This window comes from Misgurnus anguillicaudatus, chromosome 8 (genome assembly GCF_027580225.2).
Source record: "Misgurnus anguillicaudatus chromosome 8, ASM2758022v2, whole genome shotgun sequence".
NCBI lineage: Eukaryota > Metazoa > Chordata > Actinopteri > Cypriniformes > Cobitidae > Misgurnus > Misgurnus anguillicaudatus.
In genome coordinates, this window is record NC_073344.2 from 13,791,046 (window position 1) to 13,808,875 (window position 17,830).

A 17,830-nucleotide genomic window follows, 5' to 3' on the forward strand; every position below is an offset into this window, starting at 1 on the left:
TGTAACATAAAATTATGTAGTAAAACATTTGCATGTAAAGTAACTACAAAATTATTTGCATTTAATTTTAAATTAATTTTAGCATGCAGCTATCTAATAAGTAGCCTAATGAGTTGTAAGATTGTCTCATTTGCTTATTTATCTATTTTCTTCTTTTTAGTGAGAGAAGTTTAATGAAGACCAGCAGGAATTGTTACGAACCAGATTTAAAATTATATCTCACCATCCATTTACCACTGGGCAAACAGGACATTTAATAGCGGAGAGCTTAATCTTGGACACTTGGTGGTTTAAGAGATTTCATAGTGTCACGAAAATACAAAATAATATATTGTGTGGAACAATAACGGATTTTCTTGATCAATTTAATCCAGGAAAACTGAGCCCAACCAAGCAGAGTTTGTCTGAGTGCTGCAGTGAATATGGACTCTTCTGGGAATTCTCCAGAATCACAACAGTTCTTGAACTTCCCATGGAAAAATAACACAGAGCCGCACAGCTGTCAGTCCACAAATCTATAAGGAGAAATTACTGCCACACAACTCCCGAGACAGAAATACACCATCCCATCATCTGATAGAATCTCCATCCAAGGACCAAAATTTGGGGACACCAAATCCCCTATGTTGCTCATATCAGACAAGCTATATTTATTTATATGACCATTTAAACCCGCTGGATCACCAAGAAATGCAGTTTATATGGAGTGATAACTCAGTCCAGTGTGTGCCACGCAGAATTGAGGGTTATTCTGCTGGCACATTTTGATGAAGTCAATACAAATAAAAAGAGAAAATAGAAGACATTAAGACTTTAATAAGAATAAACACAATCATTCTTTAATCCTCAATAAACTGTAATAATTATTGCAATTTGGATATTTAATTCTTTTGAACGAAAAAGGATATTTCACATCAAAAAAACATCTCTGTGGCTTATATTACAGACACAAACCACATTTTGTCGTATTCTCCAAGCAAGCTTTCTATCTCATCTTAGTCCTTTATCTATCCCAAAATTCATTCTGGCCGGGCCTGTTTCTTCAAAAGGAGAGGAGGACTTCCTCTCTATAGCTACCTCACGGCTCAGCCGCAGGAAGCGCGTTATTGGGGCCGCAGTGGGTGTGGCCATGGTGTTAGTGCTACTGGTTGCAATTCCTCTTTTGGTCCACAGCACCAAGTTGGGTGGGTCAGGGGGCGGAGGCACCCATTATGAAATGCTTGGAAGTTGTAAGATGGTCTGTGACTCCCTGACACCCACCAATGAATTAACACCTGTTTCCCCTCCCCCTCATGACATACCTGGACGCAGAGGGGGAGGCAAGTCAGGCTTTCGTGGCAACCAAGGGCCACCAGGCCCACGTGGTCCACCTGGAGAACCAGGAAAACCAGGTCCTCCTGGACCTCCAGGTCCAGGCCCGGGAGGATACATCCCATCATTCTACAGCCCCAAAATAGCCTTCTATGCTGGTCTGCGCAAGCAACATGAAGGAAGTGAGATACTAAAGTTTGACGATGTGGTCACAAATGTAGGGAACTACTATGAGCCGACCACAGGAAAGTTTACCTGCCCTCTTCCTGGGATCTACTTCTTCACCTATCATGTGCTTATGAAAGGAGGGGATGGAACTAGTATGTGGGCAGACTTGAAGAAAAACGGACAGGTAAGATAACTGTGCATGTGAGAGAAGTTTTTGGATGTTACATAGAGTAAGCTTGGAAGTGAATGAATTATATTAAATAAGATTGGCATGACTGAAATATTAAACAAAGATTAGATTTACTGAGGTAGGATTAAGGAATGCGTTTAAAATTCAAATAGGTTCCTGTAAGACGGCTCCTAAATTATTCAGTAGTCATTTTCTCAGCCTATCACTTGAGGCCTTGCCACAAAAAAAAAGAAATGTGTGGGGAACAAAATATGTAAAACCATTTAAATGTAACTTGGTTTATGCAGTTTTGTCAGAATCTATAAAAAAATATGTTTAAATGTGATTTAAGTGTGTTTTGTGTAAAACATATTTATGTTTGTTCAACAAAAAACACTTTATTTTAATTTTCATGTCGGAAATGTGATAGGCTAAAATCCAATTAAAGCACATACAAATAAGCATAGACACTCAGCACATTTTTTGTCTGTCTCTCAAGTGGAACGAAATGCAACAGCTGGAAGCAGTTCTCACAGGACCTGTGAATGAACAATAAATGAAAAAGTAACGAGAGAAAAAACCTCTCCATCTGGTGAAACATGACATGGATCTGGGATTCAGGCGCTCTCAACTCAAGCGCTCAGTTTTGAGTTTTAGTAGTGGAACAGAAATCGGGGATTATCTAAAGAGATTTCCCTGATAGTATGTTTTTGCATACAGTATATCCGTCTCTTGCGCACACACACGGTTCCCCGGAGCTTACAGCTCTTTGACAGATTTATCTGACAGGAAATAATGAAACCCCTTTAATCAGTCTGTAGTATTGTACTGACAGCTTCCCTTCATTACTCTACCATTAACATAACAGAACACCTGCCAATGATGCCCATGTCTGTTCATTATATGATGGATTCATGATAAAGAGTTTCCCTGGACAAGAATAAGTGAAGCTGTAAATTTTGATGGCAAATATGACCCAGTGCAGCCTGGTCTCATTGTTAATACGGAGTATTTACACGTAACTTTCAAAAACAAAAAACATATTTTTTGTATGTTTCAATAGATGCTAAAACATAACACAGACATATTTACAACATTTACAGCTAAAAAACGTAAAACATTTACGTATCTTTCATTCCATAAAGATTTCTGTATAATTTCCCTTTAACCATTTTAGTGATATGTTACGCCAACGCAAAACAGTTTATTAAAATCCTACGCAAAACAGTTCATTAAAATCATTTAACGTTACTGTTACCATATACTCTGTGGGGTATATGAAGCAAAGAGAAGTATTAAAGTTATTAATCCAAGAGAACGTTGATCCGGCTTCCCTCTGTCACTGCGCATTTTTTTTATTTCAAACGTACACCAACGGAAATTACGTAAATCACGTAAATCACGTAAATGTCACGTGGCACGCAAAGAGCCAATGAGCTTTTGATTAGTGATAGACCGATATATCGGCCGGACGTTTTATGTGTATCGGCATTGGCCGATATGTGGCTGCTGTGTTCGCTGATTTTTCCGGCATTATTTACAAACAGATTGCTGGAAGCTGCAAGCGATTGCAGGTCATGTGACTAAAAACAACCAACCTTTCCATGACAACATCGAAAGCTCAGCCTAACAGCTGATCATAGCTGGACAAAGCAGATTTTTATTTCTCGTCTCTATTTATATTTGTAGTAGTAAAGTGCTAGAAATGAATATCCTTTGCTGATTGTTCCTCGTCGTTGTGGAGAGTGCAGTTCATGGTTCCATAGCACCCTCACCTGTTTTTACTATTTGTTAAATATAGTTTTTTTAAGTTCATTAAAATGTTACTTTTTTAAATTGAGACTTGCAACATTTGGCATAATTGTGTCATTTTTATGATGTAAATTGAGTGAGCAAAAGCAGTATCGGCTCCAAATATCGGCTCGAGAAAATCGGCAGCCTGTATTGGTCATCGGCTAAGGCTGATGCATAGATATATACACTAGATGTCGCCTTGGGGCTCTGAGCATGCGTAAAAACCGCCGCCATCTTAGAACAGGGGTCTTGTCATTGGAAGTATAGGTAAAACTGCTATCTCCGCCTGTACTTCGAATTCATGAACGATGCCGGACTTTTGTGCTGCGTATGGATGTTAGGGCTAATAGCACTATGCATTACAGTTAGAAAAAGTTAATTTTCATAAAATCAAAACTTATATTTTTTCCTGGACTAAATGTCTGACTGTTGAAACGAACCAAAAGAAAACCAAGAAAATCACGTTCATGACGATTTATGGTGATTTTATTTCTGTTACACCATTGCCTACAATGACGCTGATGCGGGGTTCCCCTGTTTCAAGATGGCGGCTCTAGCTGACGCATTCGGTCCAACGAACTGCTGTAGCCAAGGCGACATCTAGTGTACATATCTATGAGGCTGATGAAACAAAAATCAGTATCGGCATCGTCACTAAAAATTCCATATCGGTCAATCCCTACTTTTGATATCACTGCTGTACAGCAATGTGTCGTAAAGCTTCTTGAGGTGCAATATTTGTATTCAAATTTCTATAATAACGAACGCGCGATCTGACTTTACGGTTGCTGTTTAGAACTCGGATCAAGATCGCTGGATAAAGGGCTGAATTTGGATCTGTTCCTCGCAATCGTATGAATTTTAAAGACGTGGATTACAGCAAATGAGTAAAAGTTACATCTTTTGTGAATTTATGTTGTGTTTTGGTGTAATTATTGCTTAGTATAGTAATAATAACGTATTGCATAGAAGACGGCATAGGAGAAAAACGCTTCTTGTGTGTCATGGCAAACAAACTAAATATCTAAAAAATAGTTAAGTAAATACAGAAATGTTATTCATTTTAAAGTTTTAAAATGTTCAATATTGTGAAATTCTCTGAATATCATAATCATTTCATTACCCATCAATGGGTAAACTGTCTTAAATAAATAAGTCAGAAAATATGACTGAAAACATGTCATTAATATGAGTAAGAAACGCCAATGCCCACGTTTTAAACTATAGTGGTGGATTTGGATAAATTGGCAGTAATATCAAGGGCAAGATGTGTCTAAATGGACACACCAATGAATACATTGTATTAATGCTGATAAACTAATAAAACATGAGTCAGTCTGTCCAAAGAAAAGCTAAATCTCTACCCCTACTCGTCTCATACACAAAAATGTTTTAGTGCCGACTATACAATAGCCCATGTGCTGTGGATCAGAACCAGACTGCTCAGATATTCAACACAGCTTCCATTAAGTGAAGGACGAGATACGAAAAGTAAAAAGATGAGGAGCGTAGGAGCGCAGTGTATGGCATGCTGTATTGCATATATTGTCATTCCAGTGATCTTCTCGCTTGCTAAATCATTCATGTTTTTAAGATGAGATTCCCTCTTTTCCACCTGTGGCACACAAACACACACCGAGCCACTCTCTGCCAAATGTCTATCTCAACCCTCATTAATTATCTCCCCCCCTTAGCTAAATTATTTAACCCATCTCAAGGTCCTCTCAGAGCATTTTCACAAACATAAGCAGATCGTCCTCTTTCAACGTTCAAGGCAAAGGATTTGTGAACGTTTGAGTCTTTATACTATATAGTTTAGCTCTTTCTAGATGTAAGCTAAAACCATATGTAAATCCTGCTCTTGTCATTCTTGTTTCATTTTTAACTTTTTATATTTCATCATTTCAGTTTTTTATTATTATTTTAAACGTATAAAACAAAAGTGAGAATGAGAGCTACAGGGAAAGATCTGAACATGAGTGCGTGCAATGCTAGACAGTAACATGGTGTAGGATGATAGAGAGATGAACGGAGAAGAGGAAGATGGATGGCTAATCAGAGGAAAGCCGACAGAGAGGTCGAGGGAAAGTGTTACTGCGAGGCCAGAGACACAGACAGCATCAGATCAGCCAAAGTAAGATAGATGAGCAAAAAAAGTGAAAAAGTGTGAGCACATATGTGTGTGTGAGACTCAGAAAGATACTGACCGTATCTCAGGTCAAATATGTTCAGCTGATAGTATGTACGCATTTATTATTTACAGTACATGAATGCATTTGGTTGACATATCAAGTTAAATTTGAACAATTCAGCATTTCCTGGGAATTAAACCCATGACTTAGTGAACCATACCAGTTGAGCTGTAGGAACGTATACAGTATCATGAATAATAGACTTGTGGTGGTGGCCGGTGACTTCTTTTTTCGAGGGCGCACAATGCGAAGTTCGTCACAACATGTATGTAGCCCGTCATGTGTGTGGTTCGTAATTTGTGAACCTGTAACGTGTCTTGTCAAAATAAGTGTTTATGAAGGGTTTATGATAAAAGAGATGCTCGCGTTTGCCAGATACTCGCATAATCTCATGCGGAATCAGAGTTTACTGTTAAGTGTCTTGCGTGTATTTTGTGAACGTGAGCGTCTCTTTTATCATAAACGGTTTTGACGAATGTGCAGCAGACACTTATTCTGACATAACACAAGCAACACACATGACACTCCAAACACATATTTTAAATTTGCACCCCTCAGAAGAGCATGCCACTGGACTTATGCTGTGTTCACACCATCCGCGGTAGAGGTATCAAGCACAAGTGATTTCACGTCTGGAGGTCTCGCGGCCCGAATGAGGCATTAAGCACGGCACGCTAGAAGCTATTTCGCCTCATTTGCATGTCTAGTTTGCGCGAATTGAGCGTTGCCACGGGAAATGCGCTTGTTGAAAAATTTTAACTTTGGCGGAAAAACACGCCGCGTTAACAATCAGGAGCTAGCTCTAGTAGTGACGTGATTACAGGAAGCGAGCGAAGTCGCAGAAGCCCCTCCCATGACGTAAGTTTCCGCGTGAATGTCTCGATGAATAGAATTTCACGCGCGAATGAAGCGAGTACACTCAAGATGTTCAAGCGTCCAACTATGTGCGGTAGATGCGAATTTGAAGCCTCTACCGCGGCTAGTGTGAACCCAGCATTAAGCTTCTCAAAATCTGCAAACTGCGCTGTATCACTGTAAAAACGTTACCTGGTTGCCTTAAAATTTTGAGTTGACACAACAATTTTTACACAATTTTTTGAGTTAACTAATATTTTTAAGTTGAATTAACTCAATATTTGAATGGACCCTATTTGTTACTGGGGCGATACCCTTTCAAAAAAGTACACCTTTGCACCTAAACAGTGCATATTAGTACCTCAAAAGTGCATATTGCGTATACATGCGTATACACATCTGCATCTAAATGGTACATGTTAGGAGCGTGTAAAGGGTACTGCTACAGTGACAGTGTAATACTGAGCAATATTTATTTTTACAAGGTTCTGAATATTAAATATTTTTGTAAAATGTAACTTATTAATGCAGCTTGCATGAAGCTTATATGGCTTTTCATGGCAGGAATCTTGCATAAGGATGAATAAGAAATGAAAACAGCATCATAAGAGCTCCAGGAGGAACCAAATTGATGTCACTCAAGCAAAATACCCAGCCAATTTGTTTCTCATTAAAAACTGAATTAATGAATTCAATAATTGATTCTTGGCTATGTTAACACATCTCTTGTCATCCTGCTGTACGACTAACGTTTTACTCTCTGTCCGTTTTTAACTCACCAGCCCCCTCTCTCTGCGCTCCATCATCTTGTTAGAGCAACACGGCATTAATTATAATGTGATACAGACAACTTGTTAGAACATCCTGTCAATTATACCACACTAATGAGTTTACATCCTCCAATTAATTCATTAATATAGTTAATCTTGTCATCCCACAGTACCTTGATAGGCTGTTTGCATGTGCTGCATGTGTCTCTGCCTTTAGTTTTTTAGTTTAACTTTGATTTCCTGTGCTTTTAATGGCCTTTGAATATCGATCTAATACAAAACCCGGAAATTACGTGTTTTTTATAAACAGGCCCATTCTGAGGAGTACGATCAAAACACACATATATGAACCTGTTGCACAAAAGGCACTTAGATTCTCAAGTACAGTTTTTTAAACAAGGACACATACTGAAAAATACACCAGAGTCCTTTAGCCTTGAAGAAAAATAAGGAAGAAAGAGGTGCAGTTGCTGCATGGAAATCTTTGTGAATGTGGCTGGACTGTAGACTCATTTCCTTATGCTTATATTTTTTCCCGGCATATTGTATAATTAAAAATAGTTTTGTTTTAGGTATTTATGCTGATTGTGTGTTTTTCTAATAAAGTGCAAATGATAAAAACGGGCAGCTCAGTGGGTAGCACTGTTGCCTCAAAGAAAGAAGGTCTTCAGTTCAAGCTTCGGCTAGGTATTTCTGTCTAAAGTTTGCATGTTCTCTCTGTGCCAGCGTTGGTAGCCTGATCTCACAAAAATTTGTACGTATTTTACGAGTTGGCAAATTCCAGCGTGATGATCTCATGAGAATATGTAAAGTGTGGTTGTAATTTGAAAACCACGCCCACCGGGGGGAAAACAATCCAACCGTCTCCATTCACTTTGTATTGCGAGAGGCCGCCTCCTTGTCATTTCTGGCTTAAAACAAAAAACAGAATAATGCCTAAAAGCTGCTGTGTAACAAGGTGTACAGCTAACAAGCCAAAAAAAACAGACATACGTTTTTATAAGCTGTCGAGCCGGAAAACTCAGCCTTTAAGGAGAAAAAAGTGGATCGCCAACTACGTTTTCCTCTAGTGAGTGAAGTTCTACTAATAGTAGTACTATAAAAAGTTGCCTGTTTCCACTTTTGTGTCTTTAAACGATCGTTTTTTGGGGTCGACAGCTTATAAAATGGAGACAGATGGATTGTTTTCCCACCGGTGGGCGTGGTCTTCAGATTATGACGCGTTGCGCTCTGTCTATATAATATTAAACAAGATTAAAATGAATAACATTTCTGCATTTATTTACCATTTTGCAATATTTAGTTTGTTTTCCATGACACAGAAAAGGCATTTTCTTAACAATAATTACAAAAAAAAAACATAAATTCACAAAATATGTAAATTCAACCCTTTATCCAGCGATCTTGATTCCAGCTCTCAACAGCAACTGTAAACGTCAAATCTTGCCGCCGTTATGAATTCAAATTCCAATATTGCGCCTCAAGAAGCTTTACGACACATTGCTTTATGGTAATGATATTAAACGCTCACTGCACTTGCGTGCTACGTCACAGATTTGTGACATTGCCGTCTTTCAGTCGATGTACGTTTGAAATGTAAAATGCTCACCTTAACAGAGAGAAGCCGGATTAATATTTACGTTGATTAATAACTTTAATACTTCTCTGTTCATATACTCGAGAGAGGACCGCGGCTGCAGCACATTTTCATTTTAACTACTTTTGATAATTAACATGGTTCCCACGGGTCCTTGAAATCCTTGAAAGTTTGTGAATCTGGGGGGGGGGGAATCGAAGGCGCTTGGAAGTTTTTGAAAATATACATGCATAGATCAATATTATTCCCTGTGTAGTGTAGGATAATATCATAAAAATTCTAGACTTTTTAAGCACACATGCTAAACTGTTGGCTTTAACGCTTATACTGTACCTTCTGTATGCGAATGTTGATTCATACCAAAATGCTTTTTTGCATAGTTGTGTTTGACACATGAAAACATCTCGGGTTACGTATGTAACTGTTGTTCCCTAAGAACAGGGAACGAGACGCTGCGTCTCCCTTGCCATACTTCCTTCGTCCCTCTAACACTGTCTTTGGCAATATTTCAGATAGCGATATACTCCCACGTCACCCTGTCTTTGTCGTTAAGCCTCACCATTGGTTGAATTTGATATACACATTCAGGCGCACTTACCCTTGGAGGCGTCTCCAAAGTGTCACCGCAGTGACGCAGCACAAGTTCCCTCGAAAGGGAACTGTAACAATGTATCTTAAAAGGTAACACGATGTAACCTTGCTCTCACCTGAAATGTGTCCCCACATTAGGTTTGGGGTCCCCACATAAGGTTTGGGGTTAGAGTGGTAACAGTATCAATAAAATGGTTAAAGGTAAAATTATACAGCAATCTTTATGGTATGAAGGATTTGTAATTGTTTTACGTTTTGTAGCTGTAAAAACGTAATAATGTTACGATAAAATGTTGCATTAATATGTCTACATTGTATGCTTCAGCATCATTTAAACGTACAGAAAAATTTGTTTTGTGTTTTTAAAAGTTACGTATTATACTAAGTAATAACATTGAGACCAGGCTGCAAATTTATATGAATTTGCACGAAGTGAATCATTTTACGATTATCATAAAAAACAATAACCACACCCCTAACCCCAGCATCACAGCGGCTCAAATCGTAGGAAACTGTTTACGAATGTGGTCATACAAATTAATTCAAATTTGCCACCTCCTAAAATACATACGAATTGCCATGAGATAGGATTGCTGGTTTCATCCCACAGTCCAACGATATGCAGGTTAGGTAACCTGGAGATACCAAATTGTCCTTTCCCAATTTATGTATAGATTAACTTGTGTGTAGATTATTAACCATGAATATAGCCATAGATGCTACAATCATGTTAAGAAATAAACAAACAAGAATATCCCATAGCTCGTTCAACTCTGCCTCTTATATTTTTATAGCTTCACTTGACATTTTGCAACACAGTTCGGGCAAAATACTCAAAATTGCCCCTCTCAATATCGACTGCACCCCTGTCAATAACGATTTTCCTGTCTATCTCTATATAATGTTTGTTCAGTAGGTAGATATACGTACATACTCTGACATAGATAGACAGACAGACAGATGTTGCTGTTCTTGTGATTTATTGTGCTTTGACAAATTGCTGAACAAAGTCACAGCTTAAAATAAATAAATGCAGTCTTTCAGGGAAAACAAATAATAAAACATTTGTAGTCCATGCCATGTGTAATTTATTTTATTGGCTTTCATAAAAATCTAATAAAATAAAGTACAGTGGCAGTTCACACTAGTGCCAGTATTTGTGTATGCGTATGTATTACATTTACCTTCAGACATTTTTTAGCTTGTGTTATTCAGGCCTTGAATTTGTTTAAAGATAATGCTTCCAATGTGATCATGTTTCTCTGCCAGAAACGATCTCTATGGTTTTGTATAAAAATATTCGCCATTTAATCTGATCTGATACGGTCGTTCAAATCACCAGGGAAAAGCACAGAGCACATTCAATAAAATACAACATCCATGTCCTCGTTTAGACATTTGTGACCATGTAGCCTATCTCTCTCTATTTCCCACACACCCAGTTAATACTCGCTGACTCCATTTAACCGCTGGTCGGTTCGAGGCTCCGTTTATTGTGATACAGTGAAGTTATTGAGGAGTGGGCCCCATTAGGAGCAACAGCCGAGCTGCTGTGCTGGGCAATTACTGAGCAAGCGAGGACCCGACAGAGCCCTAGACCTCCCGCGGGAGCTGCCACCTCACGCCGTTAATCAATCCGATTTAGACTGGACAGGGACACGCGCCAACACAAGACGCGTGGTGGAGACGCGCGTGACCTGCATTTTATTACGATTCCAGGAGAAAAAGATGGATAGATGGTGCAAGGGAAGAACAGATACGGGTGAAGAGGTGGTGGCAAAAGAAAGATGAGGGGAAGGCAGGGATAATTAATGAGGGGAGATGTGAGAAGAATTAGGAAGCACACAACAAAATGTCGATCAATTTGAGAGGAGACGTAAATACGTGGTTACTTATTTGGAAAAGTATTTTTCACATTGATAACCTATACGGTAGCAGAAATTAATTACATATGTGATAATCCCACGTCTTTTTTGCACATCCAATTTTGGTTTCCTGAAGGTGCATACTATGACACCAGACCACGTCTTTTTTCTAACGTCTACTGAACATCCAGTATTAATGTTCACTGGACCTGTAAAAGGGCTAATTGTAGTCCAAATGTGGTTGTTGTGGATGTCTTTTCTACATCAAATTTAAACTCCCACTTTTGCGCGTTGTGTTTGCATGTCCCATTTTGGTCCTCTAAAGGTGAGGACCGTGATGCCATTGTGGCATCATTGTGGACGTCTTTTCTACATTACATTTTTTATGCCGCTTCTAGGCTCTGTGCACAAATGTAAATTATTGGCACATGTCTTATGCTGCGTTTACACCAGCCGCAGTAGAGGCAGCAAAAACACACTATTCGCCGTAGTTGGACGCTTTAACATTTGGAGTGTACTCGCTTCATTCGCGCATGAAAGCTGCGCGTGAAATTCTAGTCATTCGAGACATTCACACGAAAATTTGCATCATGGGATGGGCTTCTGCAACTCCGCTCTCTTCCTGTAATCACGTCACTACTACAGCAAGGTCCTAATTGGTTAACACTGCATGAAAATCCGCCGAATTTTTCAACTTGCACGTTTCCCGCGGCAATGCTCAAATGCGTGGAACACGTACCGCACTGCAGGATGCCTAATCGCATCTTTGCATTGACTTAACATGTAAATCACCTGCGCTTGCGCCTCTCCCGCGGCTAGTGTAAACGCACAGCTAGACGTCAAATAAAGGTTAGCTAGTCACCTAGCAGACCTAGTTTGCACCTTATGTAGACGTCCAACGACATTGGACCGATCTATCAGACGACTAATGTTTAGTGGGATAGTCGAAGCATTAATTAATATTTCATATTGGACCGAAAACATTTTTATTCTAGTGACTGGTTTAACTCTTTCACCGCCAGCGTTTTTAAAAAAAGTTGCCAGCCAGCGCCAGCGTTTTTCATGATTTTCACCAAAGTTTAATGCCTTCCAGAAAATGTTTTTCTTTAAATATATAAACATACAATATACCAATGAAAGAACAGGCCCTCTGCTTTCAAACAAAAAAAAAACGTTTCATCCTACCTTCAGTGGTTCTTTTGTAATCAGCTTTTGAATATGGGTAGGTTTCTGCAAAAACACCACATATGTCACATATATCTTAGCATAAAGCTGAAAATTTTTGCATTTACGTCACATAAGCACAGTATGTACCCTGTTGCAATGGGAACGTTATGAAGTGACGTAATTATGCGACGTGAACACCAACCAAAAGCTGCAAACAGCTTTTTTTTGTGCAATTTTTCCAAGTTCCCACATTTTCATTGCATATAATTGCATAAATATCAATCGCATATTCCATCGCATTTTTTCAGAAAATGTGCCGCAAGATCAAGGGTGTTTGCCCGTCATAAACCCTATTGCTCATAAATTAATGCATTATCACAAGACAACTTAGGTTTTGAAGTTTCACAAAGTATTTAGTGTTTAACATGAATCTTCTAAAAAACATATATGCAGGTAAAGAAATGTATACGTTTACTTGGATTTAAAAAAGTCTGTATCCATTAGGATAGCCAAGTAGCAATATGTGTATGTTTATGTATGCATGCATGTGTAAAGGTATGCAAGTGGCGTACAAATAGTGGCCTCTTCAATAAATTATAAGCAACACATAAGCACAGATCAATAATCCTGATTCTCTTGGACCTTGGTCTGTCTCTTATCTTTTTTCCGTCTAATATACTATTTATGCCATGGGGTATTGTTTGTGCCTGCGAAATTGGGGGATGTAAAGGTATCTTTAAAATGAGCATATTTAGTGATTTATAAGGAGTTATGATTTTAGACATAACATAATATGCATAATTAAATGCATAGGGATATACTGAATTGAAATGAATTGATTTGCTCTTGCTCTTACATTAAAACATAACTATCCTTTCCTTTCCATCTCTTTGTCCCTGTAATAGGTGAGGGCTAGTGCGATCGCCCAGGACGCAGATCAGAATTATGACTACGCCTCTAATAGTGTGATCCTGCATTTAGATGTGGGAGATGAAGTGTGCGTGCAGCTGGATGGTGGAAAAGTGCACGGAGGAAACACCAACAAATACAGCACATTCAGCGGCTTTCTTATCTACCCCGACTAATACATATACAGTACATATATGCTGAAAAGTCATTTGCAGATAATACAGATGTTGTTCACCTGCTATGAAGCTATACAGTAGTGATCAAGGTTATATCCAAAACCATTAACATTCACTATACTGTATAGAAAACAGTCAAGGTTATATATTAACAACACAATAAGGAGGGGGGAAACTGTAGCCTTGAAAGTGTTTTTAGGGTTGCAGTTTCCCCCTTTGTTATTTTATTGTTAATATATAACCTTAACTTATACTACAGTATTAAAGTCAACATGGAATGTGATTGTATGTCAATATTTATAGTAGAAATATTGTGGAAAATTAATATGATTGGGTGGGAAATATGGGTGAATTAACTGTTTTTTTTTTGTTGTAACAAATTATATTGCAAAGAAAAACTTTTTTGAAGTAAGGTCAACTAATGAGTCATCCTCTTAAGACCAGAAATCTGCATTATGGAAATAAAGTACATTTTCTTTCATGGTGATGTCAATGACATTGTAGGCCATAACCATTGACTCATTGATCAATTGATCTTCTCCATGTAATCAAAGATTATTTGCTACTTTATGACATGTTGCAAAAAGGCCCATCACTGCTGCACAGAAAGTTTATGATGCTGATATTGTAACTGAAATTCCCTAAAACACAATGTCAGGCATCCTTAAATGCATACTGTTATATTTACAAAGTCTATGTGAATACCTCATCCAGAATTGATGTTATCTCCTATTAAGCTACAAAAAAAATAGGCTATACTGATAAGATATATTATATATCTTGTCATGCTTAACTAAATGAACATTCTCCCTCTGAAGTATGTATGTGTGTAGGTTTGTGTGTAATTTGTATAATAGGGACTTGATGAACAAATGTTGTATGCAATTTCATGGCATGGAAACTGTGTTTTTAACTTCTGTGTCTAACACTATGTTTATACTGAAAGAACTTTGAAATAATTTGTTGTAGAATGACTTTAAAAGTGACTTGATTGTAATCTGAAAACATCAAGTTTCTGTGCGTATGTGTGTGTCTGCGTGTGTGCATGTAATTGCAATGTAATTTATGTGTTATATCACAATATAAGAGATTTGCTTCTAAATATTTAACCTGCAGTTACTTGATTGCTGTTGTAAATCTTTGCAGTGTAATTAATCATTATTATAGATTTTATTCTGGCATGTTAAAGAGTACATGCTGTAATTAAAAAATAAATAAACACTTCAATGTCTATCTGAGAAAACCTACATATAAAATTGGCAACTAATTGCCTTTCATTTTTAATTAAAGCAGGACAGTTGATTATCTTGAGCTTTATTTCTCTTTAGTGTGTGTGTCTGCAAGGCCTGAAGGCATGAAAACCACTTACAACCAAGCACACCACTTGCTAACAAACATAATCAATACATGCCTCTCACAATTTAAAATGTAGGGTACACAACCTCAATGCAAAGACTTCAATGTGTATATGGTACAAATACAGTTAACAATTTAAAATAAATGTACACCAGCCCATTACCAACGAAATGTGTTGTTAACAAAAACCCACTCGCTTTTCTTCACACACAAACACACCACTAATTAGTCAGGAAACAATTGATAGTGTTGATTACTATTCATTGCTTTACTCTCTCTCTCTCTCTCTCTCTCTCTCTCACACACACACACACACACATATATTTTCCTTGGTAATGAGGGGAGATAGCTTGGCATCCTTTGAAAGACAGTAGTAAAAGGTCAAAGAGACTTTGGCTAGACAATAACACAAACACAAACAGTCTCTGAAATTATGATAACTCTGACAGAAACAAGGTTAGAAAGGAGAAAGTTTCATATTGTGTCAATCTGCACTGACAATATATTAATATATAAATGTTGAATTGGTGGTGGTTACACAGAGCCTTACAATTACAGATGTCATTTGAGAAAGCATCGTATGATCCATTTCATACAAACACATAATTTTAATTGTATTGCTAATTTTCTATCCAATTAAATATTTCTTATTTAAGTTAAACATTTAAGGTAGGCCTATGCTTTTAATTGATTTTTTTTTTAATTAGCCCTCAGAGATGGCTGCAAAATATATTAAATATTTTTTTAACCCTTGTGTTATGTTGAGATGGCATTACCTTATGATTGCATAAAGACAGTGCTGTTCGTCTTTCAGTGTTGTCAACTACAAGAATATACAGTACAGTATTGTGCAGATATGACTGAAACCTTAACCTGTTTTATTAAAAAAGAGATGCACTGTTTGACATACAGTACACTAAGGTGGATGTTATCTATTGCATTACCAAGCATTATTATAATTGTAGAATAGGGCAACATGAAAATGTTTTTTCAGACGCTTTGGAGCATTTCTCGAATAATTCTTAAAATGTGCCAAATAATAAGTGCATTTCTCAGAACAATTTGTACAAAAAGCACAACATTTTGTAAAATGATTTCCTGCAAAAGCATGTAACTTGTTCAAAATCCTTAGTTCATCTCTCAAAAGTAAATTGTTATGTCAGTGAACATGTCAGTTATGTCAAAATGGCAAGTCTGCATGTCAGTGGTTATAAACAAGACAGTCAAAATGTTTAGCCATGTTGTCAATATAACAAGAGTACACAATTATAGATGTCATTATTTTTTTTTAATCAGTTTTGATAATGATTGTAAATGAACATGGCTGCACTTTTTAAATTTCAACAGTACAAAGTAAAAATTTCTTAGTATTTTTGTCTTGTTTTAAGTAAACATATCTAAAAATTCTTAAATTAAGATGCTTTTTCTTGATGAGCAAAACAACCCAAGAAAATAAGTCTAGTTATTAGACTAAAAATATCAAATTGAAGTGATTTTGTGCGTAAAACAAGCAAAAAAATCCCAATGGGGTAAGCAAATTTTTCTTGAATTTTCTTGAATTTAGTGTTTAAGAAAAATGTTCAAGATTTTTTTGCTTACCCCATTGGAGTGTAATGTAAGTTTACTTATTTGAGTGTAAGTTACTTATTTGTTGATGTGAAATTGTATAATGTAAAAAAATCCAATTCAAAATATTGTGATGGAAGGAACAAAAGGCAGATTCTCATCCACATCACAACAGATATATATGCTCGCAACATAGCAAATAATCACTCAAAAAGTCTTATAGTGATCTAACATTCATTCTTCTTCAGCAATTTATCAATTAAGTTCCCATTTACAAAAGTCTACCCAAAACTTATGGATTATTGAATTATGACAAAAAGGTCAACATCTGCATGATTGTATCAAAGCATTTGCAATTTGTCCAAAACAGTGAAAATTTGCTTATATGTTGTGCACAACAGACTTGATGATGTGTTGGTTGAAAAATTTACTTCTGAGAAATGCTCCAAAGCCACTGAGAAAAACTGTAATACATGAATGCTTTTTTTACAGCAGAAGTTAGGCCATCAGAAGCAAGATTGTTTATGAGAAGTTGACATTATGAAAAGCTGTGAGGATTCAGTTCAGGCTACTCCCTATTTTAAAATAGCCAACATCGTTTAGTTTACCTCACAGTCAGAAATCTGACGTGCAGAATGATGCCATCAAATTATAGCTTTTTTTTTTTTTAAGAAAATGCATATTTACGTTAGAAAATATTATTGTTAGTATACATTTTATTTTTTACAGTTAGCAAATTAATGTGTTTTATTAATGTATATGAATATAATTATTTAATAATATTATTAATTCATGTATATTATGGCAATGATAGGTGATTATAAGTGTTATATATACTGGCAAAATATTTTTTCCGTATGGTCTGTCCATATTTTAAACACAATTGCCCCATCTATTGGAAACTAATAGATATTGCCATTTTCTACAAAACTGGACTTGGCTCTGAAAAGTTCGAGATCGGTGTCAAAAAAGGCAAAAAACTGCAGTCATCATAGCTAGGCGCTACAAAATATCTACAGAAGCCTGGCAAAAATATGATTGATCGCTTTTTGGCTATTTATACAGTATTGTGGTGGATCAAGATCAATTAAAATCTGCGAGAGGGTGAGGCTGCTCTAACCAACGTGCTAAAGAACCATACGGTCTTCCACAACCTAAGGTCTACAGTCTGAATTTAATTTGGTGATTAGACTTTTCTCGATGGGGAGGGGCATGTTACTGTCTCTCTTTGTCCGCCATTTTGGCTCTAATTTCTCCTTCTCCGTATAGAAGACAATGCTTCGAATTTGAGCCAGAATGGATGTAGTTTCATAACCATCATATTTCGACTTGTCTAGCACAACA

At 37.1% G+C, this 17,830-nt stretch overlaps 1 protein-coding gene across 1 annotated transcript; it reads left to right on the forward strand.

Annotated features, from left to right (window-relative positions):
* Nucleotides 1-997: 997 nt before the first annotated feature.
* Nucleotides 998-14,543, forward strand: c1ql4b (complement component 1, q subcomponent-like 4b). The gene is made up of 2 exons (XM_073870339.1): nt 998-1,663; nt 13,385-14,543. Exons 1-2 carry the CDS (start codon nt 1,130-1,132, stop codon nt 13,562-13,564), a joined length of 714 nt encoding a protein of 237 aa, XP_073726440.1. The 5' UTR covers nt 998-1,129; the 3' UTR covers nt 13,565-14,543.
* The last annotated feature ends 3,287 nt before the right edge of the window (nt 14,544-17,830 follow it).

Bases quoted from the DNA above. Each gene is read 5' to 3' on its own strand.
- c1ql4b (XM_073870339.1), top strand. From the start codon at position 1,130: ATGGTGTTAGTGCTACTGGTTGCAATTCCTCTTTTGGTCCACAGCACC. The intron at 1,664-13,384 runs GTAAGATAACTG...TCCCTGTAATAG, and splicing joins ACTTGAAGAAAAACGGACAG to GTGAGGGCTAGTGCGATCGC.